Source organism: Plecotus auritus (assembly GCF_963455305.1).
Source record: "Plecotus auritus genome assembly, chromosome: 13".
Lineage (NCBI taxonomy): Eukaryota > Metazoa > Chordata > Mammalia > Chiroptera > Vespertilionidae > Plecotus > Plecotus auritus.
In genome coordinates, this window is record NC_137779.1 from 12,966,855 (window position 1) to 12,979,731 (window position 12,877).

The 12,877-nt window shown below is 52.2% G+C and overlaps 1 protein-coding gene across 3 annotated transcripts in view; it reads right to left on the minus strand.

Annotated features, from left to right (window-relative positions):
- Nucleotides 1–12,877, minus strand: part of KDM2B (lysine demethylase 2B) — a 92,537-nt gene that overhangs the window by 15,507 nt on the left and 64,153 nt on the right. Inside the window, exon 1 of one of the 3 annotated variants that reach the window (XM_080650631.1) lies at nucleotides 9,317–9,494. The exons of the other annotated variants lie outside the window; for them this stretch is intronic. Coding sequence (XP_080506757.1) covers nucleotides 9,317–9,370 — 54 coding nt within the window. The 5' untranslated portion in view covers nucleotides 9,371–9,494. Of the gene's footprint in view, nucleotides 1–9,316; nucleotides 9,495–12,877 lie in introns of those variants that run through there. 3 annotated transcript variants of the gene reach the window in all.

Sequence of the window (12,877 nt, forward strand, 5' to 3'; positions counted from 1 at the left end):
CTGGTGTCCTCATACAAGGGGGCAATTTGGACACAGCCCAGAGGGAGCCTATGTGAAGACACAGGGAGAAGACGGCCATGTGGCGGGAGTGATGCTTCGAGGAGCCGAGAAATGTCAGTCAGTGCCCGAAGCTGGTAGAGATGCTGAAGGATCCTCCCCTAGAGCCTTGGGAGCAGGCATGGCCCTGTCTACACCTTGATGTCAGACTTCGGGCCTCCGAGCTGTGAGAGACTTAAGTTGCTGTTGCTGTAAACCACCCAGTTGTGGTTCTTCGTATGGCAGCCTCAGGCACCTAACACAGCGGCCACTCGGCTTCTGACGGACGCCCTGGCTCAAGACCCGCCCGGGGCCCCACGCTGGAGGACAGGCCCTGGGATTGTGCTTCCCCAGAGGCCACACAGGGCCACGCGGTCCGCCTGTTCCCTGCTGCAGGAACACCCTCCCCACTGCACGTGGCGAATGCCTACTCTTCCTGCAGGCCCCAGTCACACACTGCTTTCTCCCCACAGGGCTCCCTGGTCACCCTGCACGGGGCCCCTCACAGCACTTATCATCCCTGCCTGTCAGCAGGCCTTCCCTTTGAGACAAGGGGCTCAGGAAGGCAGGGATCAAGGGTGTCTTGTCACCGCTTTCCTTCCACAAGACGATGGACACAGAATGTGCTCAATAAACCAAACAGACCCCAGGAGAATGAGACAGTAACCCTAAGGAGCCCGGACTTCTGAGACCTTCTCGAAATGGGCTCCAAACCCTTCCTCCCCCGTGACTCAGAAGGAAACAGGCAGATAGATTAAATGCTAAACCGTGAACGAGCCAGTGTCCTGCTCAGAGGTCCCTGCATGCTAGCCACCAGCCAGAGCCTCCCGCAAACGAGAACCTGTGGTGGAGCTCCTGGCCAGCCCCTGGGGGACGCTATCTGCTGAGGTCCCCTGTCTACCTACGATGGGAAGAGGGAAGGACCAGGATGCTGTGTCTTGTCTAAGCACGGGTTTGCTGGAGAGTGGTTCACCCCTCTGTCAGAGAGACCATGACTCACCCCCAAACTATCAGATCTAAATGGCAGTTAATACTCAAAGCCCCTTCTCAGCCAACTCAGCAAGCTTCCGTCCAGGTCCAGCCTTTGCATTTGAATTGCTGGTCACAGGACCACGACTGTGCTGAGGCCCTCCTGAGCCTCCCATGACACACAACTCCCCCAACACCAGGCGACTGCCTAGAAACGTACAACCACATCAGGGAGGCAAACAGTCCACCTTGCTCCGTGAATAAAGCCTCATCCTCATCAGTTTTCTCCTGCTGGGGAGCGGCCCCTTCGGAGCTGAAAATCTCCCATACCCTGACCCCACGCACCTTTGGGTATGGACACCTGAGTGGATCCTTCCCTCGGGTTTATTTTCCCAGCAGCCTGTAGCATTCGAGGAGACCGCAAGGCCTCTGACAACTGTGGGCCCACTCCACGAGGTGCTGCTGCTCTGAGCTTAATCCAGCTCAACTTGCCCTGAACTCCACAGGGGAAAGGGGGGGATGCTAAACCCAGCTCCACTGACCCCTTTGTCCTCATCTCCCACAAAGCCACACCAAGTTCAGTCAGGCCTGCCCACCTCCGGGCAGCCTCACACCGGTTACTCTTCCTTTGAGCAGCGAAGGGTCTCACGGCCTCCTTGCACTGTCCTTACACAACATCCCAGGAAGGCCTGGGCCACCCCCGAGTTGCACGTTTCGCAGCGATAATGCCAAATTGGCCGACATAGTGTGCAGGTCCGGTCTTGCTGCCAGCGGAACAGTTTTAAAAAAAAAAGATCAGTTTTCAGAGCCTTTGGATTTGAGAATGGAACGTAAGGGACGTGGACCTAAACATTAAGCAACGACAAGGATGGTGACAGCAGAGAAGGTGGCTATGTGCTGAGTATGCACTATTGTGCGCATATTTCACATATGATATTCCCCAATAATAACCCAATGAGATGCTGCTGTTCAGATGAGGAAACTGGAGCTGGAGGGTAAGTGGCTTGCCCGTGGCCATGAAGTCAGCAGAGGCTGTGCATGCCCTCAAGCCATGCTCTGAATACTTCAGACTAGGACTAAAGGCAAAGAGGGTGAGAGTCCCCCAGAGTCCACGCGCCCCTGGGAGGGGTTCACAGCTAGTACCTCGACACCCTTAGTGTGGTGGGCACCAACAGGAGGTGCAGAGAAGCACACGCACTTCCAGGGAAATGGAAACCAGGACGGTTTCTCCCTCTCCACAGTGCGGAATACATTCTGACACAGAGCACACCTCCTGTTAACAACTCGCTCTTCAAATCATCACAACATGAGCAACCAGCGGGGTGATCCAGAGCTTCCAGTCAGGTAGAGAGGGCAGCGCAGGGGCCAACTTCCAAGGACTAGCTTCTTTGGTGAAGAACTGAATAAACAAAATTTTAAAAATTCCAAGATCCAAATAGGCCTCTCCCCTCCCACTCAGGAATGGCAGGTATAAACAGCCGCTGAGCCAGGCCTGTGGCCTCACTGGCCACAAACTCAGTGTCCCTCGGAAAAAACACTGGGTCAATCCAGCCAGAGTCCCGGAGCCAGGATGTGACTGAAACAAGCCCACCTTCCCGTGCTTTCCAAAGCACATTCCTAGAGCAAGAAGCATTTTTCTAATCTACGGAAAAAACAAGCCCGTCTGGATCTCGATGGCAGCTGAGCCATCCCCAAAAATAACAGAGCAAATGACAGAAATGACAGATAAGGCCTCAAAAGAAGCGGTGTGAGGAGCCGCTGATCTGAGGACCTTAATTCCGACCCCTCTAGCTGGCTGCCAAATCAAGCTGGAAACGCGGCTGCTGCCACAAGTTTTAACAAAGATGTCAAGACAATTCGGGTTGGGGGTTGCGGGGGGAGAGAAGGGTCTTTTCTTTTTTCTAAAAATATATTTTTATTGATTTCAGAGAGGAAGGGAGAGGGAGATAGAGGTATCAATGATGAGAGAGAATCAGTGATCGGCCACCTCCTGCATACCCCCTACTGAGAATCAAGCCCACAACCTGGGCATGTGGCCTGACTGGGAATCAAACCCATGACCTCCTGGTTCATAGGTTGACACTCAACCACTGAGCCATGCTGGCCGGGCATGAGGGTCTTTTCAACAAATGGATATCTGTAAGCAAAAAATAAAGTTAGACCCCTACCTCACACTATACATAAAAACTAACTGAAAAATGGGTTGAAGATCTAAATGCAAGAGCTAAAACAATAAAACTCTTCGAAGAAAGCTTAAGGATAAATCTTCCTGGCCTTGGATTAGGCAAGGGTTTTCTGGATGACGCCAAAGGCACAGGCAACAAAAGAAAAAAGATAAGCTGGACTTCAAAAAGAGAAAAGGAAAAAAGATAAGCTGGACTTCAAACTTAAAAGCTGTTGTGCTTAAAGAGCTCTATAAAATGAAAAAGACCACAGAATGGGAGAAAATACTTGCAAATCATGTATCTGGAAAGAAGCTGGTATCCAGAATACATAAGAAACTCGAACGACTCAACAATTAAAAAAAAAAATCCCAAATTAAAAATGAGCAAAGGATTTAGATAGTTCTCCAAAACAGATAAACAAGTAGGCACTAAGCACAGGAAAAGATGTTCAAGCCCGGCGGTGTGGCTCAACCTAAGAACCAGGAGGTCCCGGTTGGATTCCAGGTCAGGGCACAGGCTCAATCCCCAGTAGGGGGTGTGCAGGAGGCAGCCAATCAATGATTCTCTCTCATCATTAATGTTTCTCTCTCTCTCTTCCTTCTCCTTTCCTCTCTGAAATCAATAAAAATATTTTTTTAAAAGATGTTGAGCCCTAACCGGTTTGGCTCAGTGCATAGAGCGTTGGCCTGCGGACTGAAGGGTCCCAGGTTTGATTCCAGTCAAGGGCATGTACCTTGGCTGTGGGCATATCCCCAGTAGGGGGTGTGCAGGAGGCAGCTGATCGATGTTTCTCTCTCATCGATGTTTCTAACTCTCTATCCCTTTCCCTGCCTCTCTGTAAAAAAAAAAAAAAGAAAAAAAAAATCAATAAAATATATTTTTTAAAAAAGGAAAAAAAAAAGATGCTGAACACCACTAGTCAATAGAATATGTGATGCGCACGTGAGACTTGTTCATTAACCCCCTCACTCACACATTCACCCACCTACCTACCCAAGTGTTTTCAGGCTATGAGTTATGTACCAGATTCAATGCTGGAATTATAAAGATGAGTAAGAGCTGTTCACAACTCTCAAAAGCGCTACAGCCTGGGGGGGGGGGGGGGGCTTAGGAGGGATATAGACTGTAACCATGAACGCAATGCAACATGATGATGAGAATATCAAAAGCTAACATCTACTGAAGTAATTAATTACTCTTTTCAACATTTGTATCAATAATCAATGAGGTGGGAATCATTGTTTCTATTTAGCAGTAAGGAAACTGAGGGACAGCATAGTCAAGTAACCTCCCCAAAGCCATAGCATGGACAAATGAGAAAGAAGAAGCCGAGATACGAACCCGACAGTGGCTCAAAAGCCTGCACTCTGGTGTGCGGATCCCAGGAGAAATGCCTCATTTCACGGGGAAGGGAGGTTGGGAAAAGTGTCACAGACACAGGAGGTGGTGACTACAGAGAGTCTTAGAGGGGTACTAGGACTCTGCAGGCCAGGGGTAGGGGTGGGGTTAGGGAGTGGATATTCTAGGCAGAAGGAAGAGTAAGATAGAGATGTGAAACAACACGACACATTGAAGGAATCACTTGATATGGCTGCTGACGAACAGCCCTGAGGTGGCAGAAGCCCAGCCCAGCAGAAATGGTGGCCCCTAGAAGGGTAGTCAAAGGACTTTATATGCAGGAGCAACACGATCGGATTCCGGCAAGAATGTGGGGAGTGTGTTTTGGGCAGTGGGTGAGACGAAAGGCAGGGAGATGAGATGAGGATCCCACAGCAAGCAGTCCAGCTGAAGATTACGAAGGCACGAATAGGAGCCACAGAAGGCATGAGAGGAGGGGATGACTCAGGAGGTATTTTAGAAGCTGACCCAGTGTGAGAAGATCCGGGAGGCTGAGTGAACATGGGGTATGCAGGCAGGCAGAGTCCTCAAAAACCTGGAGGTTTCTGGCTTGAGCAACAAGAGAATAAGGAGCTTAGGAGAAGACCGAGAACAATGGCTCTGCTGCGGATGTGAGGAACCCGTGGGACATCCAAGGAAAGTGGCCAGCAGGCAGGAGGGACCGGAGCTGACACATACAACTGGGAATAGGCAATAGCGGTAAACTAGTTAAGTCCGGGAGGTTGTCCAGGCAGAATGGGCAGAGTGAAAAGAGGGTCCCGAGCAGTACCTTCAAGACTCAAAACATCCAAAGGTCAGGTGACAAAGAGCAAGCTGCTGAACGGTCAGAAGGGCAGGCAAGGCAGCAGGTGGTGTGGCATCCCCGAGCCAGGGAACAGTTTCGAGAAGAGAGCTGGCCAGAGTTGCAATTGTCAAGGGGAGTCAGTGAGAAAAACTATAAAACCTGGGCCTGGGTGGATGTTTTCACAACTGAGACAGTTTCCCACCAAACTACCCTAGCAGCAGCACACTGCCAGGTAGCCCCACAAGGGGTAGTAGCCCCAGGCTCCCCAGAGCAGTGGCATTCCTTCGTCACACTAATGTTGCATTCTATTGCATAACAGATTTATGTCAACATTATAGCTGCTCCCAAATCTTGGAGCATAATGGACATTCCAGGAAAAGATGGATTTCAGCAGCACCAGAGGTCCCTTAACAATCACCTATAGACCCCAGGGAAGGCTTCAGTCTGTTTATATGCTGAGGATAAGGAGCAAGAGATAGAAACAAACAAATAAAAAAGCACACACACACACACACACACACACGAAAACACAAGTACCAGAACCCAGGAGATAGGTTTCTGGAGAGTTTGAGGAAAGCTAAAGACCTTCTCCCCAGGAAAATACACACAGGCACAGTCTCAAAACTTTTGTATATAATTTCAGGAAGATTCAAGGACCCCTGTCTTAAAATGTCATTAAGAAGCTATAATGAGCCCTAGCCGGTTTAGATCAGTGGATAGAGCATCGGCCTGAGAACTGAAAGGTCCCAGGTTTGATTCCGGTCAAGGGCACATGCCTGGGTTGTGGGTTCGATCCCCAGTGGGGGACTTGCAGGAGGCAGCCGATCCATGATTCGCTCTCATCCTGGATGTTTCTATCTCTCTCTTCCTCTTCCTTCCTCTTTGATATCTATCTATCTATATCTATATATCTATATAATCTATATATCTATATATAGGCTATAATGAGTAACACAGTGATTAGGGCTGCATCAATTTATAAAATATTTTCTTCATAAATTTCTATTATTCATCTCTTTAAACAAGCAATAATCATTTTTATTTAAAAAAAAAAAAGAAATAAGTCCAGCCAGTATGGCTCAGTGGTTGAGCATCGACCCAGGAACCAAGGGGTCATGGTTTGATTCCGGTTAGGGCATGTGCCTGGGTTGCAGGCTCCATCCCCAGTAGGGGGCGTGCAGGAGGCAGCCGATTGATGATTCTCATTGATGTTTCTATCCCTCTCTCCCTTCGTCTCTCTGAAATCAATAAAAACATTTCTTTTTAAGGAATAAAACTGTTTTCACTTCAGGGGTAAAAAACAAACAAAACACCCAAGATGGAACAAGAATTCTTCTCACTAACAAGCGCTTCTTTAAGGGGCATCTCCTCAAACTGAAAAGCAGAGCGGGAGAATTTTCAGACACATTCTGCACTGGAAAAGCAAAGGAAGTCGATGGGAGAAGGCCCAGACTAAGGTGATCATTGGTAAAGAGTGTGGGAGGGGCTCCTTCCACTCACCATTACCCCCTTGCTCTGGTCCCACAGGCCGGACCTCGGGAGCAGAGGGAAGCCAGGCCGCTGTGGGAAGGCACGGGACAGACAGGCCAGCCCAGCAGAACAGGCCTAAGGAAGCCCGATGGTGCCCAGAACGGGACACCTGACTTGGGTGGGAATGAGAGACGAGCACTTTCACCCGTACAGCGGGAGAATTCTGGTGAGGGGTGGGGGTGAGGGGCTCGGCGCGGCTGCAGGGATGGATGGACTGGGCAACTGGAACTTCCCAGCAGGGCCTCCACGGGGTCCTTCACAAAGCAGGTGAGCAAGTACACCTGCATACCCACATGCCAGGTCTCCCACGCCTTCTCATAAAGGGCCTCTCCGGTGGTGCCAGCCCGTTCTGGCAGGGGGATGGACGAGCCCTCCGTGAAGGAGACTTATTTTGAAGAGTGGGGTCTAGAACCTGCAACCTGGCGAGTCTGGCTTTCATTTGGAAACACCTGCCTTGGAGGTCCTTGAAGGAAGCCACTCTTCTACGCAGGCCCAAGAAATCCCAGGACTGGAAAAAAACACAAAAACTGATGAGGAAGAAGTAGGGAGGCTCGAGGCAAGTGAGCCACAGCTTCGAGTGCTGCCAATGCTGGTTATCTTAGCTGACAACCATTTTCTCTGTTAGGACTACAGAAAAACCTGTTGCCCATTGACCTGGCTTAGAGGTCTTCTCCCTCAATGCGTGTGTGTGGGGAAAGATCATCTTCGTGTGAACACCGCAACCTCGAGAACTTCCATGGCTGATAACTCCAAGGGCCACACTGGCTGACGGAGAAGGAGGCAAACAAAATCTGTCTACAGGCGTCCAGGTCCTCTCTTGGTGGAGGTCTCTCTCAGGAGTGGCAGGAGCTGCAAACGTGGTTGTAAGCCCAGAGACATACCAAGTCTTGCCTCATGCAGTGGCAAAGATTATATCTATCGAAGGCCAGACTGCGTGGCCAAATTAAAAAACAAAACCAAAACAGGTAACAGGAACCTGGATCCTGAAACACCAAAGTGTGAAGTGTCTTATGAATGACCAGATGCCACAGAAATGGTCAACTGTGGGCAGGGATTAGGTACACCCAAACTAAACGGAAATCTTCAAACCTAGAGTTGAGGTGTGAACTAAGCAGCAAGAATATGAGACCCATTGGTTGACATCGCTACTGACGGATAAAAGTTCCAAGCTCCTTCAAACCGCTTGGGTTGCCTCTGAGGTAGTCCAATTCATAAAACCAGGGAGACTCAGGAACATCTCATAAGGTACGTGAGCCTGAAGAATATCCAGCCAAACTGAGAAAACCATACAATTTAACTTCGTCTCTGCTAAGTAAAGCCACTCGATAACATGTGGTACGACTTAGGTGCAACCTGAACAGTACTTCCTCAATCACGCCTAATGGAAGGATAAAACGTCCTACGTCTAGGCCTGAACATCCCCAAACATCTTGATCGCATCGAGGAAATACACCGAGGATTATAAACAAGCACCTTACTCACCTAGTCCCATGACAACACAACCATCCAATGCTTAATTCTCGGGACAAGTCTACCTCGCTCGTGTCCTGTTTCAAATACTGTACAGATTATACTTCGTAAAACCTCCACTTTCTTCTCCCGCTTCCCAACCGCGAGTCTTCCCGGAGTAAATTCACGCTATAAACACACCCAGGGCTTTTGTTTTATACACAGATTTCTCCCCCCTGCTCCCAAGAGAGGTTGCTTTCCCTTCTAAACCCAACGGAGGCCAAATACTGCCATCTGGGGTCACGGCTTCCTCTGCCGCGAAGCGCACTCGCCGGTTCCGGATTCCCCGCGCCGGCCGCGGCTCGCACCCCTTCCTGTCTCCCTCCTGTCTCGTCGGCCCACGGCGGGCGGCGGGCGCGCAGCGCCCAGACAAAAGCTCGGGCCGTCGGGCCCGGACCGCCCACCCTCCGGGCCGCGGCGTCCTCCAGCCCAGAGGCCGAGGGTCCCGATGCAACTTTGCGAACGTTAAGGAGGGAGGCGCCGGCGCCCGCAGGTTCGGGTGCGCCCGGGCGGCCGGCACGCGCGTGGGCCGCAGGCGAGGGCGCGAGGGGAGGGCGCGGCGCGCCCCGGCCGACCGCCCGCGCGCCGGCGCCCGCAACTTGCCCGCGGGCCCGGGCCGGCGCCTGGCAGGGCCCGCCCGACGGCGAGGCCCACATTGTCCCCGCGGCACGGCCGGCCACCCCAGCGCACAGCCACTCGCACACGCCCCCTGCCCGGGCCGGCTGCGGGGCCCGGGGCGCCCGCCGGCCTGCCGCGCTCCTCTCTACCCCGCTCGGGCCCGGCCCTGGCGGCACCACCGGCAGCGGCTGCAAAACTTTCTCCTGATCGCGGCGGGGTGGCGTCGCGGCCGCCCAGGGCGCGTCAGTCGGTCGGTCTGGAGGTCGGGTGGCGGGTCCCTCCCTCAGCCCCACCCCGGGCCCCTGACCTGGTCCGGCTCCGATTCATAGTCGTCGTCCTCGGCGCTCACGGACATGGCCATGGCTCATGGTGGGCCCAGGCTCGCGCGCGCTGACATGGCTGGAGCGCCGCCGCCGCCACCGCCGCCCGCCCGGAGCAGGCTCGGCTCGCCCGGGCTCGGGCTCGGGCTCGGGCTCCCGCGCCGCGAGGAGGGAGCCGCGCCGCGCGCCTCGCACGCCCGCGCGGGAGGGGGCGGGGAGGGGCCGGGGCGGGGAGGGAGGGCCGGGCGCTCATGCATATGCATGAGGCGAGCCAGGAAGGGGCTGGCCCCCCGGGCCGGCGGGCCAATGGCGCGGCCGCGGCTCTCAGGCCGCACACAAAGGGAACCCAGCCTGCGGTGACACGGGGGCGGACCCGCAGAGGGCGGCCCTCGCGGGGACTGGGGCTGCGTGGGGGCGTGCCCCATGCCCCGCCCGGCCCGTGCGCCCCGGGATACACACGGGTGGCTGGCTGCACGCCGCCGCCAATCTAACAGGAAATGCACGCCCGACCTGGGGTGGGGTCTTTTGTGTGGTCCTGCGGGGCGTCCCGTGGGAGTCTCGGGGTGCAGGGGCCAATGGGGAACAACCCTGCACGCGACGCCAGGCACGGTCCCTGTGCCCCCGAAGCGGACACCCGGGCTCCGGGTTTGCACAAGCTCTGGAACGAGGACCTGATGTCCGCGAACCCGAGAATCCCGCGCCCAGAGCTTGCAGGCCCGCTGGCCTGGAATCCATCTGGGGGCCCATTTCTCCCTGACTCTGCCCTCTCTGCCCTCAGGTTTACCTTTCCAAGTGGAAGAGGGAATTAGTGTTGAATGTGGGGTGGTGCAGATGGGAGTTCAGATCGAGCCCCAGACGTGGAGGCTACCGGAGAGAACCCCTGAATGCGCTGTCCTTGGAGACTGGCAACTACCGGGCTGGCCCAGAAGGTGTGGGTTTCTAAACTGTAAAGGTTCCTAGTGCTTGCTCCAAAAGAAGCCCACTCCTGCAGAAAATTGTTACTGTAAAGCCAGATTGAGATTAATTTAAAAAATAAATAAAAATCTATGGGCACTTACACCAGCTGCCCTTACTCTGATGGAAGAGGAACTCCCGACCCTTAGCTATAGTGGTCAATGCTGTAAGAATTAAGACCTTAGCTCAACCCAAGCTGAGGAGCAGAAAGACAGCCTAGCAGCCAGCATACTCATCACCTAAGGAGGGATACCCAACGTGACACTGAATATGCATACCTGTACCTGCTCAGATTCTTCATCTGTAAAATGGGAAGGTTTGCCCAGCAGAGGAATGGGTGACCTTCCGTAAAGAGATCAGAGGCTTTCCCCAGAAAGAGCCCCCATTCGCTGTGAAATCTGGCCGTCAACTCTTCAATGTCATCCAACTGTTAATTCATGCTCAGGCCACTGGCTGAGAAATCCACTGTGAGAACAGAAGGGACCCACAGGCAGGTCATGGCCTAGTCTTTCAAGGAAGGCAGACCGTGTGGCACAGAACTTGTAAATAAAACTCAGGAGGCTTCTAGCAGGGAGTCAGCAAGAGTGAATAAACAGGGATGCCTGTCTTACAGAGTGGATTTTAAAGTCTGTCTGAAATGTATACACCCACTGACACTACGGGAAAAAATCCCAGCGGACTTGCTCTTTACTGAAACATGTCTGTTCTGAGTATCTTATATTTTTCACAATTGTTTCCTTTAGCTAAGTGATGCACACAATTATCCAACATTTGTTTTGTATTAATAGTGGCCTGGATGGGATATAAAATACATCACACCAGCCCTTGCCCAGTAAAACTGCCACCTTAAAATTCAGCCTTTACTTCGTACCTTAGGCTCATTTTCCCTCCCTCTGGATCTCATCTTTCTTCTTCTTTTTTTTAATCCTCACCCGAGGACATGTTTTTATTGACTTTTAGAGAGAGAGAGACGGGGAGAGAGAAACATCAATGTGAGAGAAACATCCATCTGTTGCCTCCCATACACGCCCTGCCCCGGGGATCAAACCCTCAACCTAGGTATGTGCCCTGACTGGGAATCGAGCCGATGACCTTTCAGGGTATGGGATGATGCTCCAACCAACTGAGCCACCAGACCAGAGCTGCACCTCATCTTTCAGTGACCCTAAGAAGTGAACACTCACCTGGCTCCACTTAGCCTAGGCTTACATTCTTAGAAAGCGATCTCCAAAGCTGATGCCACCGGGCAGTTGGCGCTTGCCCGAGCCAGAGGATCCAGAACTTTCACCAAGTGGTGAGGAAATAAAAATAGATAGATGCCAAGTCTGCCTGGATCACAGTCCTCACCCATGTCCCTGCTTTCTCTCGGAGTATCATTTAATTTTCTGGTCCACTTGTCGGATCAGGAGACACCAGGAATGACCCCTATTACTGAGAGATTGTGCCCAGACGTAGCACTGCAGGCTGACCCAGGGTGAGTACAGGCAGGGAGCTAAGGCAAAAGGTGGCAGAAATCTATCTCCCCATCCCCACTCCCAGGAACGGGGAAGGGAAAGGGCACGCTCGGCAAGTGCCCTCTGGGCTCTGGGTTCCCCTAGGGCGAGGGTGTCTCCTGCATGTGGCCCCTCTCCTTGTGCCCCTGCCGCAAAGGGCATGGCTACAGCTCGGGAACATCACTTTAAATATCTGTGTTTTCCGACGGTCTTAGGCGACCCTGCTAGTGGTTCTCAACCTGTGGGTCGCGACCCCTTTGGGGGTGGAACGACCCTTTCACAGGGGTCGCCTAAGACCATCGGAAAACACAGATATTTACATTACGATTCATCACAGTAGCAAAATTACAGTTATGAAGTAGCAACGAAAATAATTTTATGGTTGGGGGTCACCACAACATGAAGAACTGTATTAAAGGGTCGCGGCATTAGGAAGGTTGAGAACCACTGTTCTGGAGGATCAGGGCAGGAAAAGAGAATGGGCTGGCACTCTCCTGAACCAAGGGATACCATCTGTCAACCTGCCCCTAAGGAGGGAACAGAAATGACAAAGCAGGCATGCCAAGGGGTCGCTTCTTAATGCAAGTATTAATTTATGCTTAAAAAGCAACAGAGAATGCATGCTTCAGTTACTTTACTGTCACTCCACCACTTGTCTCTCTCTCTGTTCTTCAGTAGGTTCCCCCCTGCCCCCCCCAACAGCAAAAGGAGGGCTTTTTTTGTTTTTCTAATAAAATGTAAATAGGAGGAATTTTTGCCTAGTGTCACATAGCAACTTAGGGCTGACTGCAGGGTAGCCTGGATAAAACTACGGTTCAGAGAATGCCTGAGTGACAAAAAGGCAGCAGTGATTTCTGTTAAGGAAATTATTGATGTTGTTTAGTTACTTTTTATCTCCCCATTCTCCCCCCCCCCTCCCCCGGGGACAGTCATTCCATGAGCATTTACAAACTAAGTCATATAAGCCCTTGCGACAGACAGAACTTCCTGTGAAAAGGGGTTCCTCTCCTAATAACGTCTCCTTACACTACCCAAATCAACCAATAAGTATTCACCGTCACTGGAAGATTTGTGACTGTGCATAACATTTTAAAAAAATTA